The 18,357-nt window shown below is 40.5% G+C and overlaps 2 protein-coding genes across 9 annotated transcripts in view; one reads left to right on the forward strand and one right to left on the reverse strand.

The window, feature by feature from the left end:
- The first annotated feature begins 6 nt into the window (after positions 1 to 6).
- Positions 7 to 10,607, forward strand: ROMO1 (reactive oxygen species modulator 1). Its single transcript, XM_081947505.1, has 3 exons — positions 7 to 142; positions 8,896 to 9,026; positions 10,396 to 10,607. The coding sequence occupies exons 2-3, from the start codon at positions 8,896 to 8,898 to the stop codon at positions 10,502 to 10,504; spliced, it is 240 nt and encodes a 79-aa protein (XP_081803631.1). The 5' UTR covers positions 7 to 142; the 3' UTR covers positions 10,505 to 10,607.
- Positions 10,608 to 16,257: 5,650 nt separating this feature from the next.
- The window catches only part of RBM39 (RNA binding motif protein 39), a 35,798-nt gene continuing 33,698 nt past the window's right edge, over positions 16,258 to 18,357 (reverse strand). For all 8 annotated transcript variants that reach the window (XM_081946362.1, XM_081946361.1, XM_081946360.1 and 5 more), the window contains 2 exons: positions 18,177 to 18,255; positions 16,258 to 17,229 (listed from right to left, as the gene is read on the reverse strand). In XM_081946362.1, coding sequence (XP_081802488.1) covers positions 17,129 to 17,229; positions 18,177 to 18,255 — 180 coding nt within the window. In that variant the 3' untranslated portion in view covers positions 16,258 to 17,128. The remainder of the gene's footprint in view (positions 17,230 to 18,176; positions 18,256 to 18,357) is intronic.

Raw genomic sequence — 18,357 nt, forward strand, 5'->3', positions numbered from 1 at the left:
AACGCAGTTTGAAAGCTCAGCAGCGCCTGCAGTTAACCCTTCACCCCAGGGCTGAGGTTGCTTCCTGTTTCGTCATCAGACTGGGCCGGAAACAGATCGAACTGGGAGAGATCGTCGTTGGAGAGTCTTCTCAGGGGTCGAGGTGAGAGACGGCCGCGCCGATAACTGGGCCGAGAGTTTTCCCTCAGGCGGCTCCACATCTGGAGCGCTTCCGGGTTGATTTTTTTTTTTTTTGCGCCAGTGTCTGAGGAGAGGCCTTTTAAATGTGTGTGTTTGTGTTACCAAGCTTCATTAAAAGCTAACCGTCCAGAAACGCTAGGAATCGGGCGGCGTATAAATTTCATATTATTGTGTACACAATAATGTGAAGTCACAGCTATCCATTCCTTAGCTGTGTGGCCTAAACACGCATCAAGTTCTTTAATTGGTTTGGGGTTCATGCTGTATGAATACATCCTTGGTTATATCTTAGCGTGGCAGCCAATGGAACGTTTGCATATAAAACATGGTTAAAGAAACCCTGATTTTCTATGTCTTGGTGGTAACCTGGTGGCCATCCCGATTTTAGTCACTTTTATATGTTTGGTCGTTGTGGTTTACTGTAGGTAACCCGATCACATTTAAATATGAGCCAGCAGTGTGCAGCAGCTGCCAAAAAAGCCAACACACTTCTAGGTTGCATCAACAGAGGGATAGAATCAAGATCCCGTGAAGTGTTAATAATACTTTATAATGCCTCAGTAAGGCCACACTTGGAATATGCATCCAGTTTTGGTCGCCATGATGTAAAAAAGATGCTGGGACTCTAGAAAGAGTGCAGAGAAGAGCAACAAAGATGATTAGGGGACTGGAGGCTAAAACATAAAGAAGGGTTGCTGGAACTGGGTATGTCTAGTCTGATGAAAAGAAGGACTAGGGGTGACATGATAGCAGTGTTCCAATATCTCAGGGGCTGCCACAAAGAAGAGGGAGTCAAGCTATTCTCCAAAGCACCCTAGGGCAGGACAAAAAGTAATGGATGGAAAATAATCAAGGAGAAAAGCAACCTAGAATTAAAGAGAAATTTCCTGACAGTTAAAACAATTAATCAGGGGAACAACTTGCCTCCAGAAGTTGTAAATGCTCCAACAAGATGTTTTTAAGAAGGGATTGGATATCCATTTGTCTGAAGTGGTATAGGGTTTCCTGCCTAAGCAGGGGGTTGGACTAGAAGACCTCCAAGGTCCCTTCCAACTCTGTTATTCTAGTTCTACTTTTAAGATATAAGTATTCAGGAACTCACAGTGAAAGAATACGGAAAAAAGACAAGCTCATAATATTTTAAAATCTCACTTGCAGAAATGTGGTAGGCCGTTGTAGTGCACCTAGCTTTCTTTCCCTAACAATTGTTCCCTATCCTTTTTAAAAGTAGAGCTTTAGAAGTTGATAATTTTTCTTGTGAGAAAAGAAATTTGCTTGTTTATGGATTTGATATAAATATGTTCATAATATGTACAAATATTAATGCAATTATACAGTAGATTGTATCATCATCTTTTAAATTGTTTAATACTGCATATCAGAATCACATCTGCAGATTTAAAATATATATCTGAATGTTAGGGGACAGTGAATTAAAATAATTAAATTATGTTCTTTGAATTAGTTTACTTGTATTTGTATTCAAACAAATCTTTAAAAATGTGTTCATCTCTTTGTTTAGAAGCTGCTTAAAGTTTTTAATTTGTTTTTGCTAAATAGATCTGGAAAGGGTCATTTATAGCATCAAGTTCAATCTGCAGAAATCCATATTAATGCATCCTTGAAAGATGATCTTTAATCTTCCTTTTGAATACATATCCAGTGAAGCAGATATTACTTTTCTGGATAATTGGTTTCACTGTTGAACTGTTTTTACTTTTAGGTAACTTCTGTAAATGGGAATACAGTAGGTCTTGATCTATTTTCCTTCAGTTGTGTTTTCTCAAGACTATAAACATACTCTGTTCCTTTAATCTTTCTAAATAGATCTTAATTTCTAATCCCCAAATTATTCTTTGAGTTTATAAACCCTTCCTAAAACAGGATTCCCAAAATTGAAAACTATTTTCTAGGTGAGGTCTAACCAAAACAGAACAAAATAAATTATTTTCTGTGATTTGGAAATTACACTTCTGTTATTGCAGTTTAAAATTGTAAATGCTTTTTTAAAAGCTACAAAACCCTGCTTGTTCATATCCAGTTTGTGGTCAACTGGTATTTCGCAATCTTTTTCACAAGTATCGTTGCCCGTCCAGGTATCCCCTATCCTACACATGTGCATTTGATTTTTCTTTTCTGAGTGAAGAACTTTGTGCTTTTTTCTGTTACATTACATTCTCTTATTTTCAATCTCAAACTTACCAAGAAATTCAATGAATTTTATTTCCGTGCTCCAGACTACAGTACTAGTTATTCCAACTAGTTTGGGGACATCCAGAAATTTGATGGGCATCCACATTCTAATTCATGAATAATAATACTAAAAAGCAGAGGATCCCTTGTGGTTGAAAATCTGTCCCCAATTTGATGAATAATTGATGAGCACTCCTTGAGTAAGAGTCATATACACAGGGCCGGATTTTCCTATAGGCTAACTAGGCTTCAGCCTAGGGCCTCAAGATCAAGAGGGGCCTTTTATTTTTATTTATTATCCGTGCCACATTTTTTATAAAGGTTAGTACCAATTACAACATGTTTCATTTAATATATTGATATATATAACAGTAATGATGTATTTTATTATCTCTCATGTAATTTACAAACTTAAACATGGGAGGTGAAAGGGCCCCATAAGTGGAATAACCTAGGGCCTCTTTTCATCTAAATCCTAAATCAATTTTCCGAACATACAGATTCATCGTGTGACCAGGTCCACTAGTTTATGGGAGCATGCATGATGTATAAGGTATACTTTGTGTGCACAGAATGAACACTTTGTGTCTTGCCAGTCCAATTTAACCAAACCCTGAACATCTTGTTTTGGATTTGCTTTCTTCCCATATGTCCTATGCATTTGCCCTCCTCTGATCTCTCCATATGTTCTTTCCCTTTCTGCAGTCACTTCTGTGCACTGTTTCCTTCACTGACAGTCCTTTTTCCACCACTCTCTTCACCCTGGAGCCTGCATGTTCTGGGTCTATGAATGAACAATACACACATTCCAAACTGTCTTGTAGGTTAACATAAAGATAGAACAGGCATCTTTCAGTCTGTGCACAGACTCTCCAGAACAATTTGTTCTGTCTGTGCATGAAATGCTTTGCCCATCTTTACCAAGTTGCTACTTAGTTATTCACAGTTTACTTTCACTAAAATGGTTAAAAAATGGAAAGTCATCTGGCAAGAATTTGTTCTTGACAAATTTTTGTTGCCTTTTGGTAATTCAAATAGTTTTCTGGGATTTTTTTGAACCTTTATTGATCTGCTCTAGAATCTTCCCCATTATTGATGTGAGAGCTGAATCTCTGATCCCTGGATCCTCCTTTCTTTTTCCTTTTTGAAGATAGGGACAACAATTACCATTCCTCAGTCATCTACTAGGTAATAAGTTCTGTAGGATTTCTTAAAGATAATATATGATTCAGCTACTTCTTCATTACTCTAAGGAACAATTCATTAAGTCTTGGAAATTATTGAAAGTAAATATGTTTCTCTTAACCATATTTCTGTCAATCTCGAGTTTCGATATGATAGAACCAGTCTTAATCATAGTCATAGTGCCTTATTAGTTAAAATGCTAATTTGCTACTTAGATGCTTGGATTTTTAAAAAAAGAAAATTTCATGCTTGGAATCTCTCAAAAGGATAATTCATATATTCCTTTAACATAAATGCTACTTTTGCCCCCAAAACAGTATTGATATAATGAGGTATAATACAATCAATTATAAAAGATCAATCCAGTGTAGCATTACTCAGGGGCAGCATGATCTTATTCATTTGCAAATGTTTGTTTTTCTAAAGGGAACATGTTTTTAAAGAATCTTTGAAAATGTAAGAAGGGGCAGCCTGTACATCTAAGAGTAAACTGCTCCAAAGGGAGCATGGGGGCTGGCATGGTTAGGATGCTGGGTTGGAAGTTAGGAAGTCCATGTTTGAGACCCAAACACTGTCATGGGGTGGAATTGAGCTCCCCTCCTTCACTCCAGCTCCTGCCAGGGATGTGAAAGGAGTCCCCAATTGTTTGTCCCCCATTGGCTAATCATTTCAACCCGGAAGCACCTCAGTGCTTCTGAAACAATTGCAATGCAAAAAAAAAAAACCTGCTTCAAAGAAAATTCACTGAGCCCAGAGTCTCTGAACATGGATTCTCTCAATACTGGGACTCTTAGCAAGTCTTGATTAATGGGTTCCACTCAGAAAAGGCAGTCATGGAGATACCTGGACTTGAGCCATGTAAGGAAAAGGGCGTTGGTACTTACCTGAGACGCCTCTTCTCATAGTGAGGAAGGACTATCCAGGATGGGTTGACCTTGTCCTCTCATTGATTGGGCTGAGTCAGATAAGCTCTTTGGGCCATGCCCTGGTCAATCGGCGAAGAACCTTATCCGACTTGCTGTGTCATCCACTCCAGACTTTATCTTAGTTTCAACCTTTATTTATTTCTTCAACAGAACAGCTCAACCATCAAACATAACGCTCATGTTACATAACCCTATCAGGGAGGGGCTGGATACTCCTCCCCCACTATGAGAAGAGGCGTATCAGGTAAGGACCAACGCCCTTTCTCCATAGTGAGGGGAGGAGTATCCAGGATGGGACGTACCAAAGCTTACACGTCCCTAGGGAGGGTTACCAATGTTAAGAGCTCGAACAAACCTTATGCCTGGTGAGGCGTCACCTCCGCCCTGTGCATAGCCTGCAACACCCTACACCCGAATGAAGCCTCTGCAGAGGCAAAGGAGTCCAGTTTGTAGTTCCTCACGACTGGTGAGGGGGAAGACCACGTAGCTGCCCTACAGATCTCAGTCAATGAGGCCTGGGAGGCCCAGGCCGTTGAGGTGGCCGTGCTTTGTGTGGAATGCGCTGTAATAGAGCTTGATGTTTGCAGACCCGTGCTTGGGTATATGGAGGTAGGTCTCTGTGAGGTCTATGGAGGTGAGAAAATCTCCCTGCCTAACCCTTCCAGGATGGAATGCAGTGAATGCATCTTAAACCTCCGATAGCAGATGAAACGGTTCAGGTGTTTCAAGTCAAGAATTGCTCTCCAGCCACCCGAGGCCTTAGGATTTACAAACAGAATAGAGTAATACCCCTGGCCTTGCTGCTCTAGAGGCACTGGCTGGATGGCCTTGATGTCCAACAGGTGTTGGATGGCCTCCTGCATCAGCAACCACCGGGTCGGGTTGCTTGAGACAGGGCAGCTCTGAAAGGAACTTGTGGGGTTGGAGAGGAACTCGAGTGAGAGACCATACCAAATGGTGTTCTGGACCCACTTGTCGGAGGTTAAGTCCCAGCAGTCGGCGAAGTACGCCAAGTGCCCCCCAATGGGATGTGAGCTAGATCTAGGTCTAGTTCTTGTGGAAGGAGCGCCCGCCTCCTCCTCCTCCGCCCCCTCGAAAGGGCCTCTTCTGCTGCCTGCCCCTTTGCTGTCTATCTGGGTATCTCTGTCTGGATTAAAAACCTCCCTGGTACTGCCTGGGGCCCAAGTACCCAAACTCTGACCTCCTGAAGGAATCCTGACCCCGGAATGAGGACCCAAAATCCTGCCCCTGGAGTTGGGGCATCTAGGGTATGGCGCCGCCCTGAAGTTGGACTTCTTGTGAACAGTGGGGAGCACCTTCCACTTGTCCTTGTTCTCTACCAGGAATGGGTCGAGGGCTGCTCCAAAGAGGGATTCTCCCGTGAAGGAGGGCGATGCCAGGCGCCATTTGTGGCATACTTCCGCTTGCCACTACTTCAGCCAAAGCAGCCTGTGAGATGCCACAGATGAGGCGATCGCCCTGGAGGCAAATCTGGCTGCAGTTAAGGTAGTATCTGAGGAGAATTGGGTGGCGGCCACCAGCTTGTTGATGTCTTAGTGGGCCCTGCCATCCAAAATGGGGATTCGCTGCTGCAGTTCTTGCAGCCACAGCAGAGAAGACCGGTTGAAGAAGGAGGCGGTGGTGGCTGCTCTCACTGCCCAGGCCGCTGCTTGATGCGTCCTCTGTAAGGTGAGGTCAGCTTTTTTGTCTTCTGCCTTCAGGGCATCCTCTGGTTCCCCTGGCATGTTAGTAGGCGTATGCAGGACTGTGACAGGCACGTCGATGGTGGGTTGCAAAAGCACCTGGGCCATGTCCCTGTCCACGTTGAAGAAGGTCTATGTGTATGAGTAATCTACTTTTAGACAGGGGGAGGGGAGGGGGTAAAATAATTGGTATAATATTTGAATTTCCTTTCTTTAGGGGGGGCTGGGGGGAGGGGAGGGGTATAGTATCTGTATGGGATTTATACTGTATGGTGCGGGGCTTAAAGGGGGAAAATATGTTTGAATAAAACTTTTTCAATTTAAAAAAAAAAAAAAAGAAGGTCTTGTCCGTGAAAGTGGGCATGGGGCCTGCTGTGGGAGAGGCCCATTGCAGCTTGATCATGTCTAGGAAAGCCTTGGGTGTGGGCACCGTGTCTGCCTCGATGGCCTGCTCCTTGAAAATGTTTTCCACTGAAAACCCCTGGGGTTGTACTGGGGCTTCAGTTGGCCTGTTGCCAAGCTTGGCAGATGTCTTGGCCTTGAACAGAAGGGATTTGTACAAAGAGGGCTGGAACAAACCGGAGAAGGTAGGTTTGGGAGGAGGCATTCCTTCATCCTCAGAGAGTCTATCCTCTCTGATTTTACCCTCTTTGGAATCCGAATCACTGTCCCCCTGGGAGGAGGCAGGTGATTCTGGAAAATCTTCCTCCTGAGTCTCCAGCCCTTCCGAGACCCTAGGCACGGGGGCTGCCTCGGTCTGCACCTGTGGCTGCTGAAAGGTTGCTGCCATGCACTGCTGGAAGGCCCGCATCATCATATCCTGGAAGTTGGGCATCCCTGATGTGGGTGGTATTCCCGCCCCTGTGCCAGCAGGTGTGAACGGAAAGGGCTGTGGCGAGGGTCCCGCTGCTGTTGGGCGTGGGGGTGATGGCCATCTTTGTGCAGCCCCCCAGATGCCCGAAGTATGAAAGGGAATCCTCACCTGTGGGGGGGGGGGGGTGTCCCCATCTGCAGTCCTGCCAGGAGAAAGAATCCTAGGAAATCCTTCCCCAGGTTCATAGCTAGGTGTAGCCCTCTTGCTGCTGGCCCTCTGGCAAATGCGCTCCAAGGCTCGGTGCCTCCGCCTTTCGTATTTGGAGCCAGACTTTGGGGGCTTGGAGCTGCAGCCTGCCTCTTTGGCCACCTTGGAGGAGATGTGCTTTCTCTTTGCCTTTGCCTTGCCTCCTCCTCTTCCCTTAGCAGCCTCTTTAGCAGTCTCTGACCTGGTTAGCTGCTCCTCCGGTGGCGCTGCTGGCTGCTGGGCTGGAGGCTTGAGTCCTGCCGGCATCCTCTGTGCTGCTGGGCGCCGCCATCTTGGATCACGTGGTTCCAAAATGGCCACTGGTTCCTCTCCCTGGGAACACGTGGAAGCGGCTTGTGGCTTTGGGGCTGCCGCGCGGCTTCCGCTGCCGCTGAAGAGCTCTCTCGCTTCCTCCGCTCTCTTCCGAGCTTCGTGAGCTCCTGCGGGCCACTATCTCTCTCCGGCACTTGCAGGCAGGCGCGGGTGCTCTGCTACGTTTAAAAACGCTGCGGTTTGCCGCTCAAACCCCTGGAGGGGGGATCGGCAGAATGCTCTGGCGCTGGCTGAGCCTCTCCGGTGTGACTGCCTTCCTGGGGCTTCCAGGGGAGCGTCCCCTCACCTGCAGTCTCGATTAGTGCCCTAGGTCTCTCTTTATGACCTGGGCTGCGCGTTGGCCTGAAAGGCTTGCTGCATGTGCTCTCTCTCTCTCTCTTCCCGGCCAGGGACTCAGCCAAGACCCAGTTACTCACTCAGGCAGGGAGGCAGCAAATGCAATCAAGTAAACAGTGAGTTCAATCCTTTCTTTAAAATTTTCCAGGAGCTTGGGGTGATCACTGTCACCCGTTGAGGGGCTGAGTCGATAACTGGGTGGTACCTGGTGACCAAGGTGTAGCCCAAAGAGATTCTAACCCTGTTTAGCTTTTTCAAATTGGCCAAGGTTGACTGAGTACAACCCTCTACACTAGTCCTCCAAGTTATTATTTCAGAAGTGTTTTTTTCCAATAATCGCTTGCAACCTTAATGCTTTACAATCCTAAATCAAAATAATCTTTTTTGGAAAGAATTCATAGAGTAGCTATGTCTTTGTTATTATCTCTAATGTCAATAGAGAAGCCAAAATGGCTTTATCTAAAATATATTGTCTTGAAAATCATTGTGAACAAGTTAAGGATAAATTGATAATTCAGCAAAGGATTAGCAGGCTGAAAATGTGTAATTGATTATTGACATTTCTACACTTCCAAAGGTTAACTTCCAAATTTCATTAATCATGATTGGGACAGATACTTAACTTTTATATCTATTTTGGCACATATTTGTGTACTATTTTATAAATGACAGATTTGAAGGAAAAAAATAGCTGTTTTTAGGCAACCATTTACAACCTTTTATTAGAAATTGTGGCTTATGCACAATTTGTTTGCCAAGGTCTGATGGATATAACCATGCATATGTATATTTTTACCAGAAATATAAGGCTTAAATTATAAAGATCTAGCTAAAATTCTCATTAAATAGATCACTGATAAGTTTAAAATGCTTCTAATATATTTAGTAATACAAATAAATATTCCTTCCAATTGGAAATGGGATCTTCTTGATGTTTAGAAGCAATACATATTACATGTGTGCTCAATTTTCTTTCCAGATGCCTGTGACAGTGGGATCATATGGCCAGTCCCAGCCCAGTTGTTTTGACAGAGTAAAAATGGGCTTCATGATGGGCTTTGCTGTTGGCATAGCAGCAGGTGCACTCTTTGGGACATTTTCTTGTGTCAGGTATGTTGGAGACCAAATTCCATAATTTTATGCAGTGTAATTATAACAGTAAATCTTCTTATGACAAGCAAAGCTGCCAGGTTAGTACAATATGTATATTAATAGTATATTAATAACTATCTTAAATTTGATGTTAAGATTTATAGCAGTGACGTGCGATGAGGTTTATGGCTGGTGAGGCACTGACACAGTGGTGCGTTTCAAATATTTTTAGACTTGTGGACTTCAACTCCCAGAATTCCACAGCCAGGCATGCTCAGTTCCGATTTAAAACAGCATTGTTTTTCTCTTTTGCGAAATAAGTTTCCTTTTTTCATTTTTTTTCTTCTCCTTTCCCCTCCTTCCTCCCTCTCCCTTCCTCCCCCTCTCTCAAACACACAATCACAGAAGTTGGATTGGACTATCTCTCCTACCCCCTTCCCTCTCTCACTCACTCTCAAACAAACACACACACACACAAGTTGAATTGGATATCTTTTCCAGTAGCTTGAAAGCAGCTCCTCTGCCATCCCCCATTCCCCTGCTGCCTTCCCCAAACACCTCCACAATTGCAAATGCAGCCTGCTGTCTGGGTGGGAAATGCCTGGAACGCAATAAAGCCCACCCACTCACCTCCTGCTAGCAGGCTGGGGTGAGAGGAGAGGCAGAGAAGCCGGAGGGGAGCCGATCCAAGCCTTCCAAAAGAAAGAGGCTGGGGGAAAGTGTGTGTGCTACAGCATGGCTCTTTGCCTGGCTTCCATGGATGACTCTGCTTAACTGTTAAAAAATGCCTCTAAAAAGCGCCCTCTACTATGAGGCAGGAGAACTGCGTGCCTCACTTACGTCAGGAATTTTTAGGCTTTTAACCCTTGCTTAACTCTGCTCGAGTGATCATAAAACGCCTAGTCAGACTAGAGGAGGCATGCAGTTCTCCTACCTCATAGTAGAGGGCGCTTTTTTAGAGGCTTTTTTTAACAGTTAAGCAGTCATCCACGGTGAGGCAGCAACTAGCTCAGCTTTTTCCTTTTACATTTTCTTTTCATGATGAGAGCGGTGAGGCTGTGCCTCACTTGCCTCACCTGACCGCACGCCACTGATTTGTAGAATATATGGATATAATTTTTAAGACTTGCCAAATACTCCTAAATATAGATCTCATTATGCTTATGAAGTACTGAATATAATGACGAAAGGAAATCATGAAAAACATAATTCACATAGCTTGGATGCAGGCTGTCCTTGAAACCATGTTTTGATCACGGAGGAAACATGTCCGCATCCAGTAGGCAACTTTGGTGTTCTTTATCCTGACACTTTTAAATCTTCCACTGATGATTTTCTTTGACTTCTTTTGAAAAATAACTTTCTGTTAAACATTGTTTTTTTTTAGGATTGGCATGAGAGGACGAGAACTGATGGGTGGCGTTGGCAAAACCATGATGCAGAGTGGTGGAACGTTTGGGACATTTATGGCTATTGGCATGGGAATCCGCTGTTAACTTGAATTTCTTTTATTCTTTTTTACCATGAAGACTAATGCCCCTGTTAGTCCAGATCCTGCTATGTAAAATAATAAAACTTTGTATCAGGAATAAGATAAAAGTATCTCAGCCTTTCTTGCTGTATTGATTTGCTATTATTTCTCTTGGTAATCATTTTCTACAATAAACCCTGGATGTGAGCATAAGTGGCATAGTTATGTAATATAGAATTACATGTCACAATAATTTCCCTTTTTGCTTGGGTTAGGCTCGAGTTAATATTGACACAGATTTTCATTCTCTGTTTGTATGCAAGTCCAAAGTACATGGTAAGCAATTTAAATACCATAGCTTCCTAACAGATGTCAGAAGTACACACATAAGATTTTTGGTATATCATTAACAATGGTTTACTTAACACAATTTTCTGGATATGCATGACACTGAACTAATTTCACGTCATATATTTATAAAACATGCAAGGCTAAACATTGCTGACTGGCTAGCTTGCAATTTAATACAAGATTTGAATGCAGTGATTCAGCAGGTGGCACCATAGATTGCTGAAGAAGCTGCAATAATTTAGATTTTAGATTTTATTTAACTTATTAATTTGGAAGTTAACTATTAACTTCTTTTCAATGTAAAAAAAGAAACACATCAGTACAAAAATAATATTTTTATGGCTTGACGTGCAACGACTGTTTAAATCAAGAGTTGAGTTGCTTGCCTACCGTTTTTAATTCCTTTTATTACTGCAGATAGTAACTACCGTAATATTGCTCCATGTCCATACAGTGTATGATAGCTGGCAAGATAATATAGCTAGCTGTGTCAAATAGCAGCAGGTATAAAATTATTTCAAATATGCAACTGTCTCCTTTACATGTGCCAAATCTTGATCTTCATACTCAGGTTATAAACTTATAACAGGATATTAAAAGAGCAATACAATAATACTAAGGAAAAACTTTTAAGCAGCAAAAATATAAGAGGCAAATTACACTTTTTCAGGAATTATTCCTGCTAAGTGGAAAAGAAAAAACCATGATTTTAAATCCGTTTTTGGTGGCACCTATCTTCAAAGATTGCAAAGCACAGGGCTTGCTAGTGGTCCTGTCAACAGCTGCATCTTCTAATTCCCTTGGCTGGATGTCAGTGCTGTAGGATTTCTTTCACAATATCTTTATAGCGCTTGTGTGATCAACCTCGCCTCCTCTCAGACTCCAGCACACTATAAAGTAACTAGTGAGATAAAAGGCCAACAAATGTCAAGAATGGAACAAAGACCATGTATGTGAATTTGATGTGCCTTCGGTGCAGAGTACAGGACCTTTATCTATATAGGAGGAAAGGATAGCCACAGCTCTAGAATTTCAGCTTTGTGGATATACAGGTAAAACTCGAAAAATTAGAATATCGTGCAAAAGTTCATTTATTTCAGTAATGCAACCTAAAAGGTGAAACTAATATATGAGATAAGACTCATTACCAGCAAAGCAAGATAGTTCAAGCCGTGATTTGTCATAATTGTGATGATTATGGCATACAGCTCATGAAAACCCCAAACCCACCATTTCAGAAAATTAGAATATTACATGCAATCAATAAAACAAGCATTGTACATAGAACAATATCGGACCACTGAAAAGTATAAGAATGCATATGTACTCAGTGCTTGGTTTGGGCCCCTTTTGCAGTAATTACTGCCTCAATGCGATGTGGCATGGAAGCTATCAGCTTGTGGCACTGGTGAGGTGTTATGGAAGACCAGGATGCTTCAATAGCAGCCTTCAGCTCTTCTGCATTGTTCAGTCTCATGTCTCTCATCTTTCTCTTGGCAATGTCCCATAGATTCTCTATGGGGTTCAGGTCAGGCAAGTTTGCTGGCCAATCAAGCACAGTAATCCAACAGTCATTGAACCAGGTTTTGGTGCTTTTGGCAGTGTGGGCAGCTGGAAAATGAAGTTAGCATCCCCATAAAGCTCGTCTGCGGAAGGAAGCATGAAGTGCTCCAAAATCTCCTGGTAGACAGCTGCGTTGACCCTGAAGCACAATGGTCCAAAGTCCTGTTGCTCAGTGGTCCCAAATCCTCTTTTCTGATGAGAGCAACTTTTGTCAAAAAGCACTAAAACCTGGTTCAATGACCCTGGGATTACTGTGCTTGATTGGCCTCTCCATTCTTCCTCCATACTCTGGGTCCTTTGTTTCCAAATGAGATGCAAAAGTTGCTCTCATCAGAAAAGAGGACTTTGGACCACTGTGCTTCATTAAGACCAGAGTCAACGCTACCAGGACATTTTGGAGCACTTCATGCTTTCTTCTGCAGACGAGATTTATAGGGATGCGGACTTCATTTTCCAGCTGCCCACACTGCCAAAAGCACCAAAACCTGGTTTAATGACTGTGGGATTACTGTGCTTGATTGGCCAGCAAACTCGCCTGACCTGAACCCCATAGAGAATCTATGGGGCATTGCCAAGAGAAAGATGAGAGACATGACAATGCAGAAGAGCTGAAGGCCGCTATTGAAGCATCCTGGTCTTCCATAACACCTCAGCAGTGCCACAGGCTGATAGCTTCCAATGTACAATCCTTGTTTTATTGATTGCATGTAATATTCTCATTTTCTGAGATGGTGGATTTGGGGTTTTCATGAGCTGTACGCCATAATCATCACAGTTATGACAAATCACGGCTTGAACTATCTTGCTTTGCATGTAATGAGTCTTCTCACATATTAGTTTCACCTTTTAAGTTGCATTACTGAAATAAATGAACTTTTGCACGATATTCTAATTTTTCGAGTTTCACCTGTATGTAAGTTGTGCTGATTGAGCACTCTTATCACACAGCTGCTTTGGTACCTGCTTGGCCCTGCTAATCCAACAATTTTTAGTCCCAAAAAACCTTTTGGCTGGAGATGTTTCCCAAGTATTTGAAGTTGTGCATATGTCAACGAGGTGTCATCAACATTTATTCTAGACTGAAGTTTATTTGGCACAGGTGGTAAAGTATTTTAGTCTTGTTCAGGCTGATAGGTGGTCAAATCTCATCAGTACAGAATCTCATCAGTACAGGGAGATCTAGGGCATCTAAGATATAATGATCAGCTATAGACATCCCATTTAGTAAATTGAAAAGGATTCAGTCCAGTGATTTTTCAGTGCTTCCTAGTATTTGATCCAGCTTGACCAATCAGATGTCAGTAAGGGAAGACCATCCTGATAAAGCATAGACTTCATAGCACTGAAGAACTTTCTGGTGCCATGCATGATTACATAGGATTCCACTTCTCAGCTTTCTTCTTTCATTACTTGTCCTACATTTCTCAATTCCTTCTATACTTTGGATTGAAGGTGCTTAAACTTGTGTATCTTTGAGACAAATTATTGATCATCCTACTAGTCTGTACAGACCTTGTTCTTTGCCTAGGGGCTGCTGAAATGGTCTCGTGGTTTTCATCAAATCATGCTTGATGTACCTGGATTTCCAGTCCAAGTACTTTTGTTGCAGGCTGTGTGATGAGAGGTGGTAAATTGCTGGAGAATACATCTTGGAAATGTTTAACTTAATGTGGGTCTTATGATCTGCTAATGTTGAATGAGTTTCTGAGAGTCCTTGGTAACTCATGATGCAAAGGGACTGTTTAGGTTGGAGTGACTAAATTAGCCTGCCATCTATCTAGCACTCAGCATTTTGCCTAATAGCATGGTTGATGGTGATGTCTTTTAAGATCACACTGACATACTATGACTTAGTCAAGTATGCACCAGTGTTAAGACCTGGATGTACCCAAGTAGTTTTGTACATCCAGGTTCTGATACTGGCATATATTTGACTGTCATAGTCTGCAAGTCTGAACACTGCGATAGTGATGCACAGGTTGGCCTCAGCACATTTGCTCAGAAAAAGTAGGCCACACTGCCATTTAGTTTTCCCAATCCAGGTCTCCCATGAACTCTGTTCCAGTTGTTGTTTGTCCTCACTCTAGTTTTCAAGTCACCAGAATGATGAATCTGTCATAAGTAATATACTAATTATTAAGTAATTGTCGTAAGACAAATGTGTAGGGAAGCAACATTTGTAACTGAATGAAAAGGTTTTTTCAAATGAAAGCAAAATGATATATTTTTAGAAAAATACTTTTGTTTTAAAGAGTTAAAAATAGGAATATTAAGTTGATTACAGCAAACTCAACATTCACAGTATTTACAAAGCTCAAGACATGGAAACTCTAGCCCTCATTCTATCAGGTTTTTAGGCAGTATGATATTCAGGCCCACTATCTGAAGATTATTTTTTACTTCTGGCATGTGACCTTCAATAAGCTTATTACTGAGCAATACAAACAGGAGAGGCATTTATATAACCATAGGTATGAGCCAGAAAATAAACAATAATCTTAATTGAAAAAACATGAGAATCATCTGTTAGGTAAAAGAAATATGTTTAAGCTTTATGAAAATCGGAATAAAATTCTCTCTCTCTCCAAGCATTACAACTATTAATATTTATACCATAAAAAACAAAGCTGTTACGGTATCTGCAATGAGATAAACTGGGTGGGTAATAAGGAAAATTAGATGAGTTCATAACAGCACTGGTATATATGAGCTCAGGCTAAATTAGTATGTGTCTTAAAATAGCCAGCTATTGATTCTTTTGTCTCTTAGAAAGCTTTGCATTACATAGTGTATCTCATAGCAATGAGGCAAGAATGTCAATGGTATGTGATGGAAACAGACTGGTCTAGTTGGAATAATGGATATATAACCCCATGAAATTCTTACATATTTTCAAGCTGGGTAGTCGTTCCAACAAACCTAGTACTTTGTAATTCAGCGTAGCAGTAGTAATTTTTAGGATAAACCTGTTTAACAAATAATTTTATCATGTCCTATATTTTCTATTTACATAATATAAACTTTCAGTTGCTCATGATCAACTTGTACCCTGAGAATTGAGCAACAGAATACCTACCAAAATATGTAATATATGCACTTTCTTGGATAGAAATGAGATCTGAAAATGCTGAGTCCCAAAATAAACTTGGAACAAATAATACACTTTACATAGTATGTCAGGAATTTCAATCTGCCAATCTCAAGTATGTTTCAAGTTTTTCAGAGTGTTCATTATTCTTATACTGACACCCTAAAATTATTTTAAATCAAAAGTGGATAATTGGTTTAAAACATGCTATCTTCCTCATGCAAGGAACAAAATATAGTAAGAGCTCAGAAATGCATTATTTTTGTCATGTGTGTATCTTATTTTAAACAATATTTTGTTTTTAATAGAATTTATGAATGAGGATTTTTCAAGTTTTGACTTTTCAATTGATTAGAACCCACCTTGAAGACTCAAAAGAATACATTTAAAACAAATTAAATTTGGAAATGAACCAGAAAAATCAGTTTACCTGACCAACAACTGTCCTCCTCAACTGGCCCTAAAAATAACCAGGCTCCCCCCACCCCAGTATCTTGAAAACTGCAATTGTTCTTAAAATGCAAGAAATTCTTTGAATGGTTCTGTGCAGAGGAAAGTGAAGAAAACCACTAACGGAGACAGATACTTGAAAATTCTAATAAGGAAATATATGGACATAGAAAAATAGATTTTTCTGTTAAGCGTAAGGATTTCTGTAAAATTTAACTATACTGCTGATTCATTCTGTAAACACAAATTACAAATCAGGCTGCTGCTCAAGAGATTTAATGTTGATTAAAGCTAATCTTCAGTTTTGTAAAAAAAATTCTTCTGGAGGCCTTTGAGAGAATTTTATTTGAGTGGTTCTTACAAAGATTGTTGCCATATGAAAGTTGTTTGTTGATAGAAATATTAAGCTGTTTTGTCAAACACACTGAAGTAACCCAAAATATATTTCAGAGCTCACAGAGCTTAAAAAAGAGCAGAGATTATATGCAACCAGACAAAATATATTCCTGCATTTCCTACTTCAACTTTTAATTAAGTACATTCCCTGCAATCATTGGAACTTTAATCTGGAAATGCAGAGATAGCTTTGTTTGGAATTCTAAACACACCTTACACCTTATTTACAAGAAACTTTTACAGAGACAATCAAAAGTTACCATCTAGAAATAAAATCTTCTAATCCTCTCAATTTTACCAGCTGTTCAACATTACATGAGCAGATCAGATGACTGAAAATTGTTCAGTAGCCTCTTCAATTTTCAATCCATACAAAACACACTAAATATGCCCAGTTAAATCTGATTTTAACCTTTAGCAGAGCATCTACATTTTAATAAATGTAAAATGCAACTTCTGCATTAAAAGGAAGGCTTCCAAAACATTAAAAATGTCCTCTCCATCTTTTACAGAAAAAAAAATCTTTTCTATAACCTATGTCTGTTCCTACACCATACTTTAGCCAAAAGTCTAAATGTACAAGAATTACAAGGCAGAACAAGTAGTCAGCTTTGTTTACAGTGGGAATGCTAATCATGAGAATAATCACAGCATTCCTGCTTATTATATATATTTCTTTAAAGGTAACAGGAAATGTACACAAAAGGACTTTACACCTTTTGCCTTTTGTTTTCATCTAAATAAAGGTAACTCAAGTCTTCCTCCAAAAATAGCTATGTACAAAACTGACTCAATCTTCCTTCATCGCCGAGTTGGAACCAAGAGCTGAGTTGCAGTCATAGAATCTGGGAAAAGATTATGGTATGTCGGAAGAGGAACATATGCTGCTGTGATCATTTTACCTGTAAGAGAAGAAAACAAAGTGCCTTAACATCTAATAGGACAAAGTGCAATGCCTATAAAATATAGGAAACAGCTTCCAGCTTTATTTTAGATAACTCACATTACAATCCTATAATGAATATCCATCATTCAGTATGACTCAACTAAACCTATAACCTCACACTCACAAGACCCATGTGAAACATTTATTTAAAAAACAAGTCCTCAGGAGATAAAATGTCGCATAGGATGATTTTAAAAAGAATGTTAAATGCTTGTAATAATTGGACATTTGGTTCCTACCCATAAAGATAAACCAATTTGTACTAAGTATAGTAAAGATAATGTAGATTACACTGCATATTATTGCTGTGTGATATTGCTGTGCCCTTTGTGTAGAACTCTGGAATTAGCAACCAGGTTTCATGTGTTTGTCTAAGTCTCAGCCATATGTAAAATAAGAAATATTTCCTTATCTGCCTTATTGACTAAATTTCCTTGGGCAATTTGTCACAAACAAGACAAATTATACAAAGTAGGCATGATTTCAAACTTCTCTTTGAATCAATTCATTACGTTTGTTAACTCTCCTAAATTTGGAATTTTCAATTTAACATCTCTTAAACTATCCCTAGAATCACATCAAATAATTTTTTGTTTCTTTAAAAGTTTTCCTTTTGAAATGCAATTTTCATTGGCTCCTGACAGTATGTGTCAGTCACCAAATGGCTAAGAGTTGAAAACACTGAAAACTAAATTTGGGGAATGTACTTTTACAACATTTTAAAAATACCTTTTCCTACAGACTCTCTCCTGACCCAAAGGAGTTGGTGATAGTAGGGCAGATACTAATGGAAGATGGAAGATGCACCTGAAAGAGCAAATTTTCCAATTTTCCATTCCTAATCTATATCTATTAGCCATATTATAGCTATACTATATTATAATATATTAAGTATTGACTTACCTGCAAACCATCTTCCATGTAATGCGTTGACAGCTGCAATTGCTGCAGCTATTGAAGGGCATTTGACATATACATTGCCCTAAAATATAAAAAAACAGAATTTATTAGACAGCCCATAAACCATTTCCTTACCAGATTCAATGCCTCCAAGTAATAACAGAGATTTTGATGTACTGCCCTC

Source organism: Natrix helvetica, assembly GCF_964273705.1.
Source record: "Natrix helvetica genome assembly, chromosome: 3".
In the NCBI taxonomy this organism is placed as follows: Eukaryota; Metazoa; Chordata; class Lepidosauria; order Squamata; family Natricidae; genus Natrix; species Natrix helvetica.

Bases quoted from the DNA above. Each gene is read 5' to 3' on its own strand.
- ROMO1 (XM_081947505.1), top strand. From the start codon at position 8,896: ATGCCTGTGACAGTGGGATCATATGGCCAGTCCCAGCCCAGTTGTTTT. The intron at 9,027-10,395 runs GTATGTTGGAGA...GTTTTTTTTTAG, and splicing joins GGGACATTTTCTTGTGTCAG to GATTGGCATGAGAGGACGAG.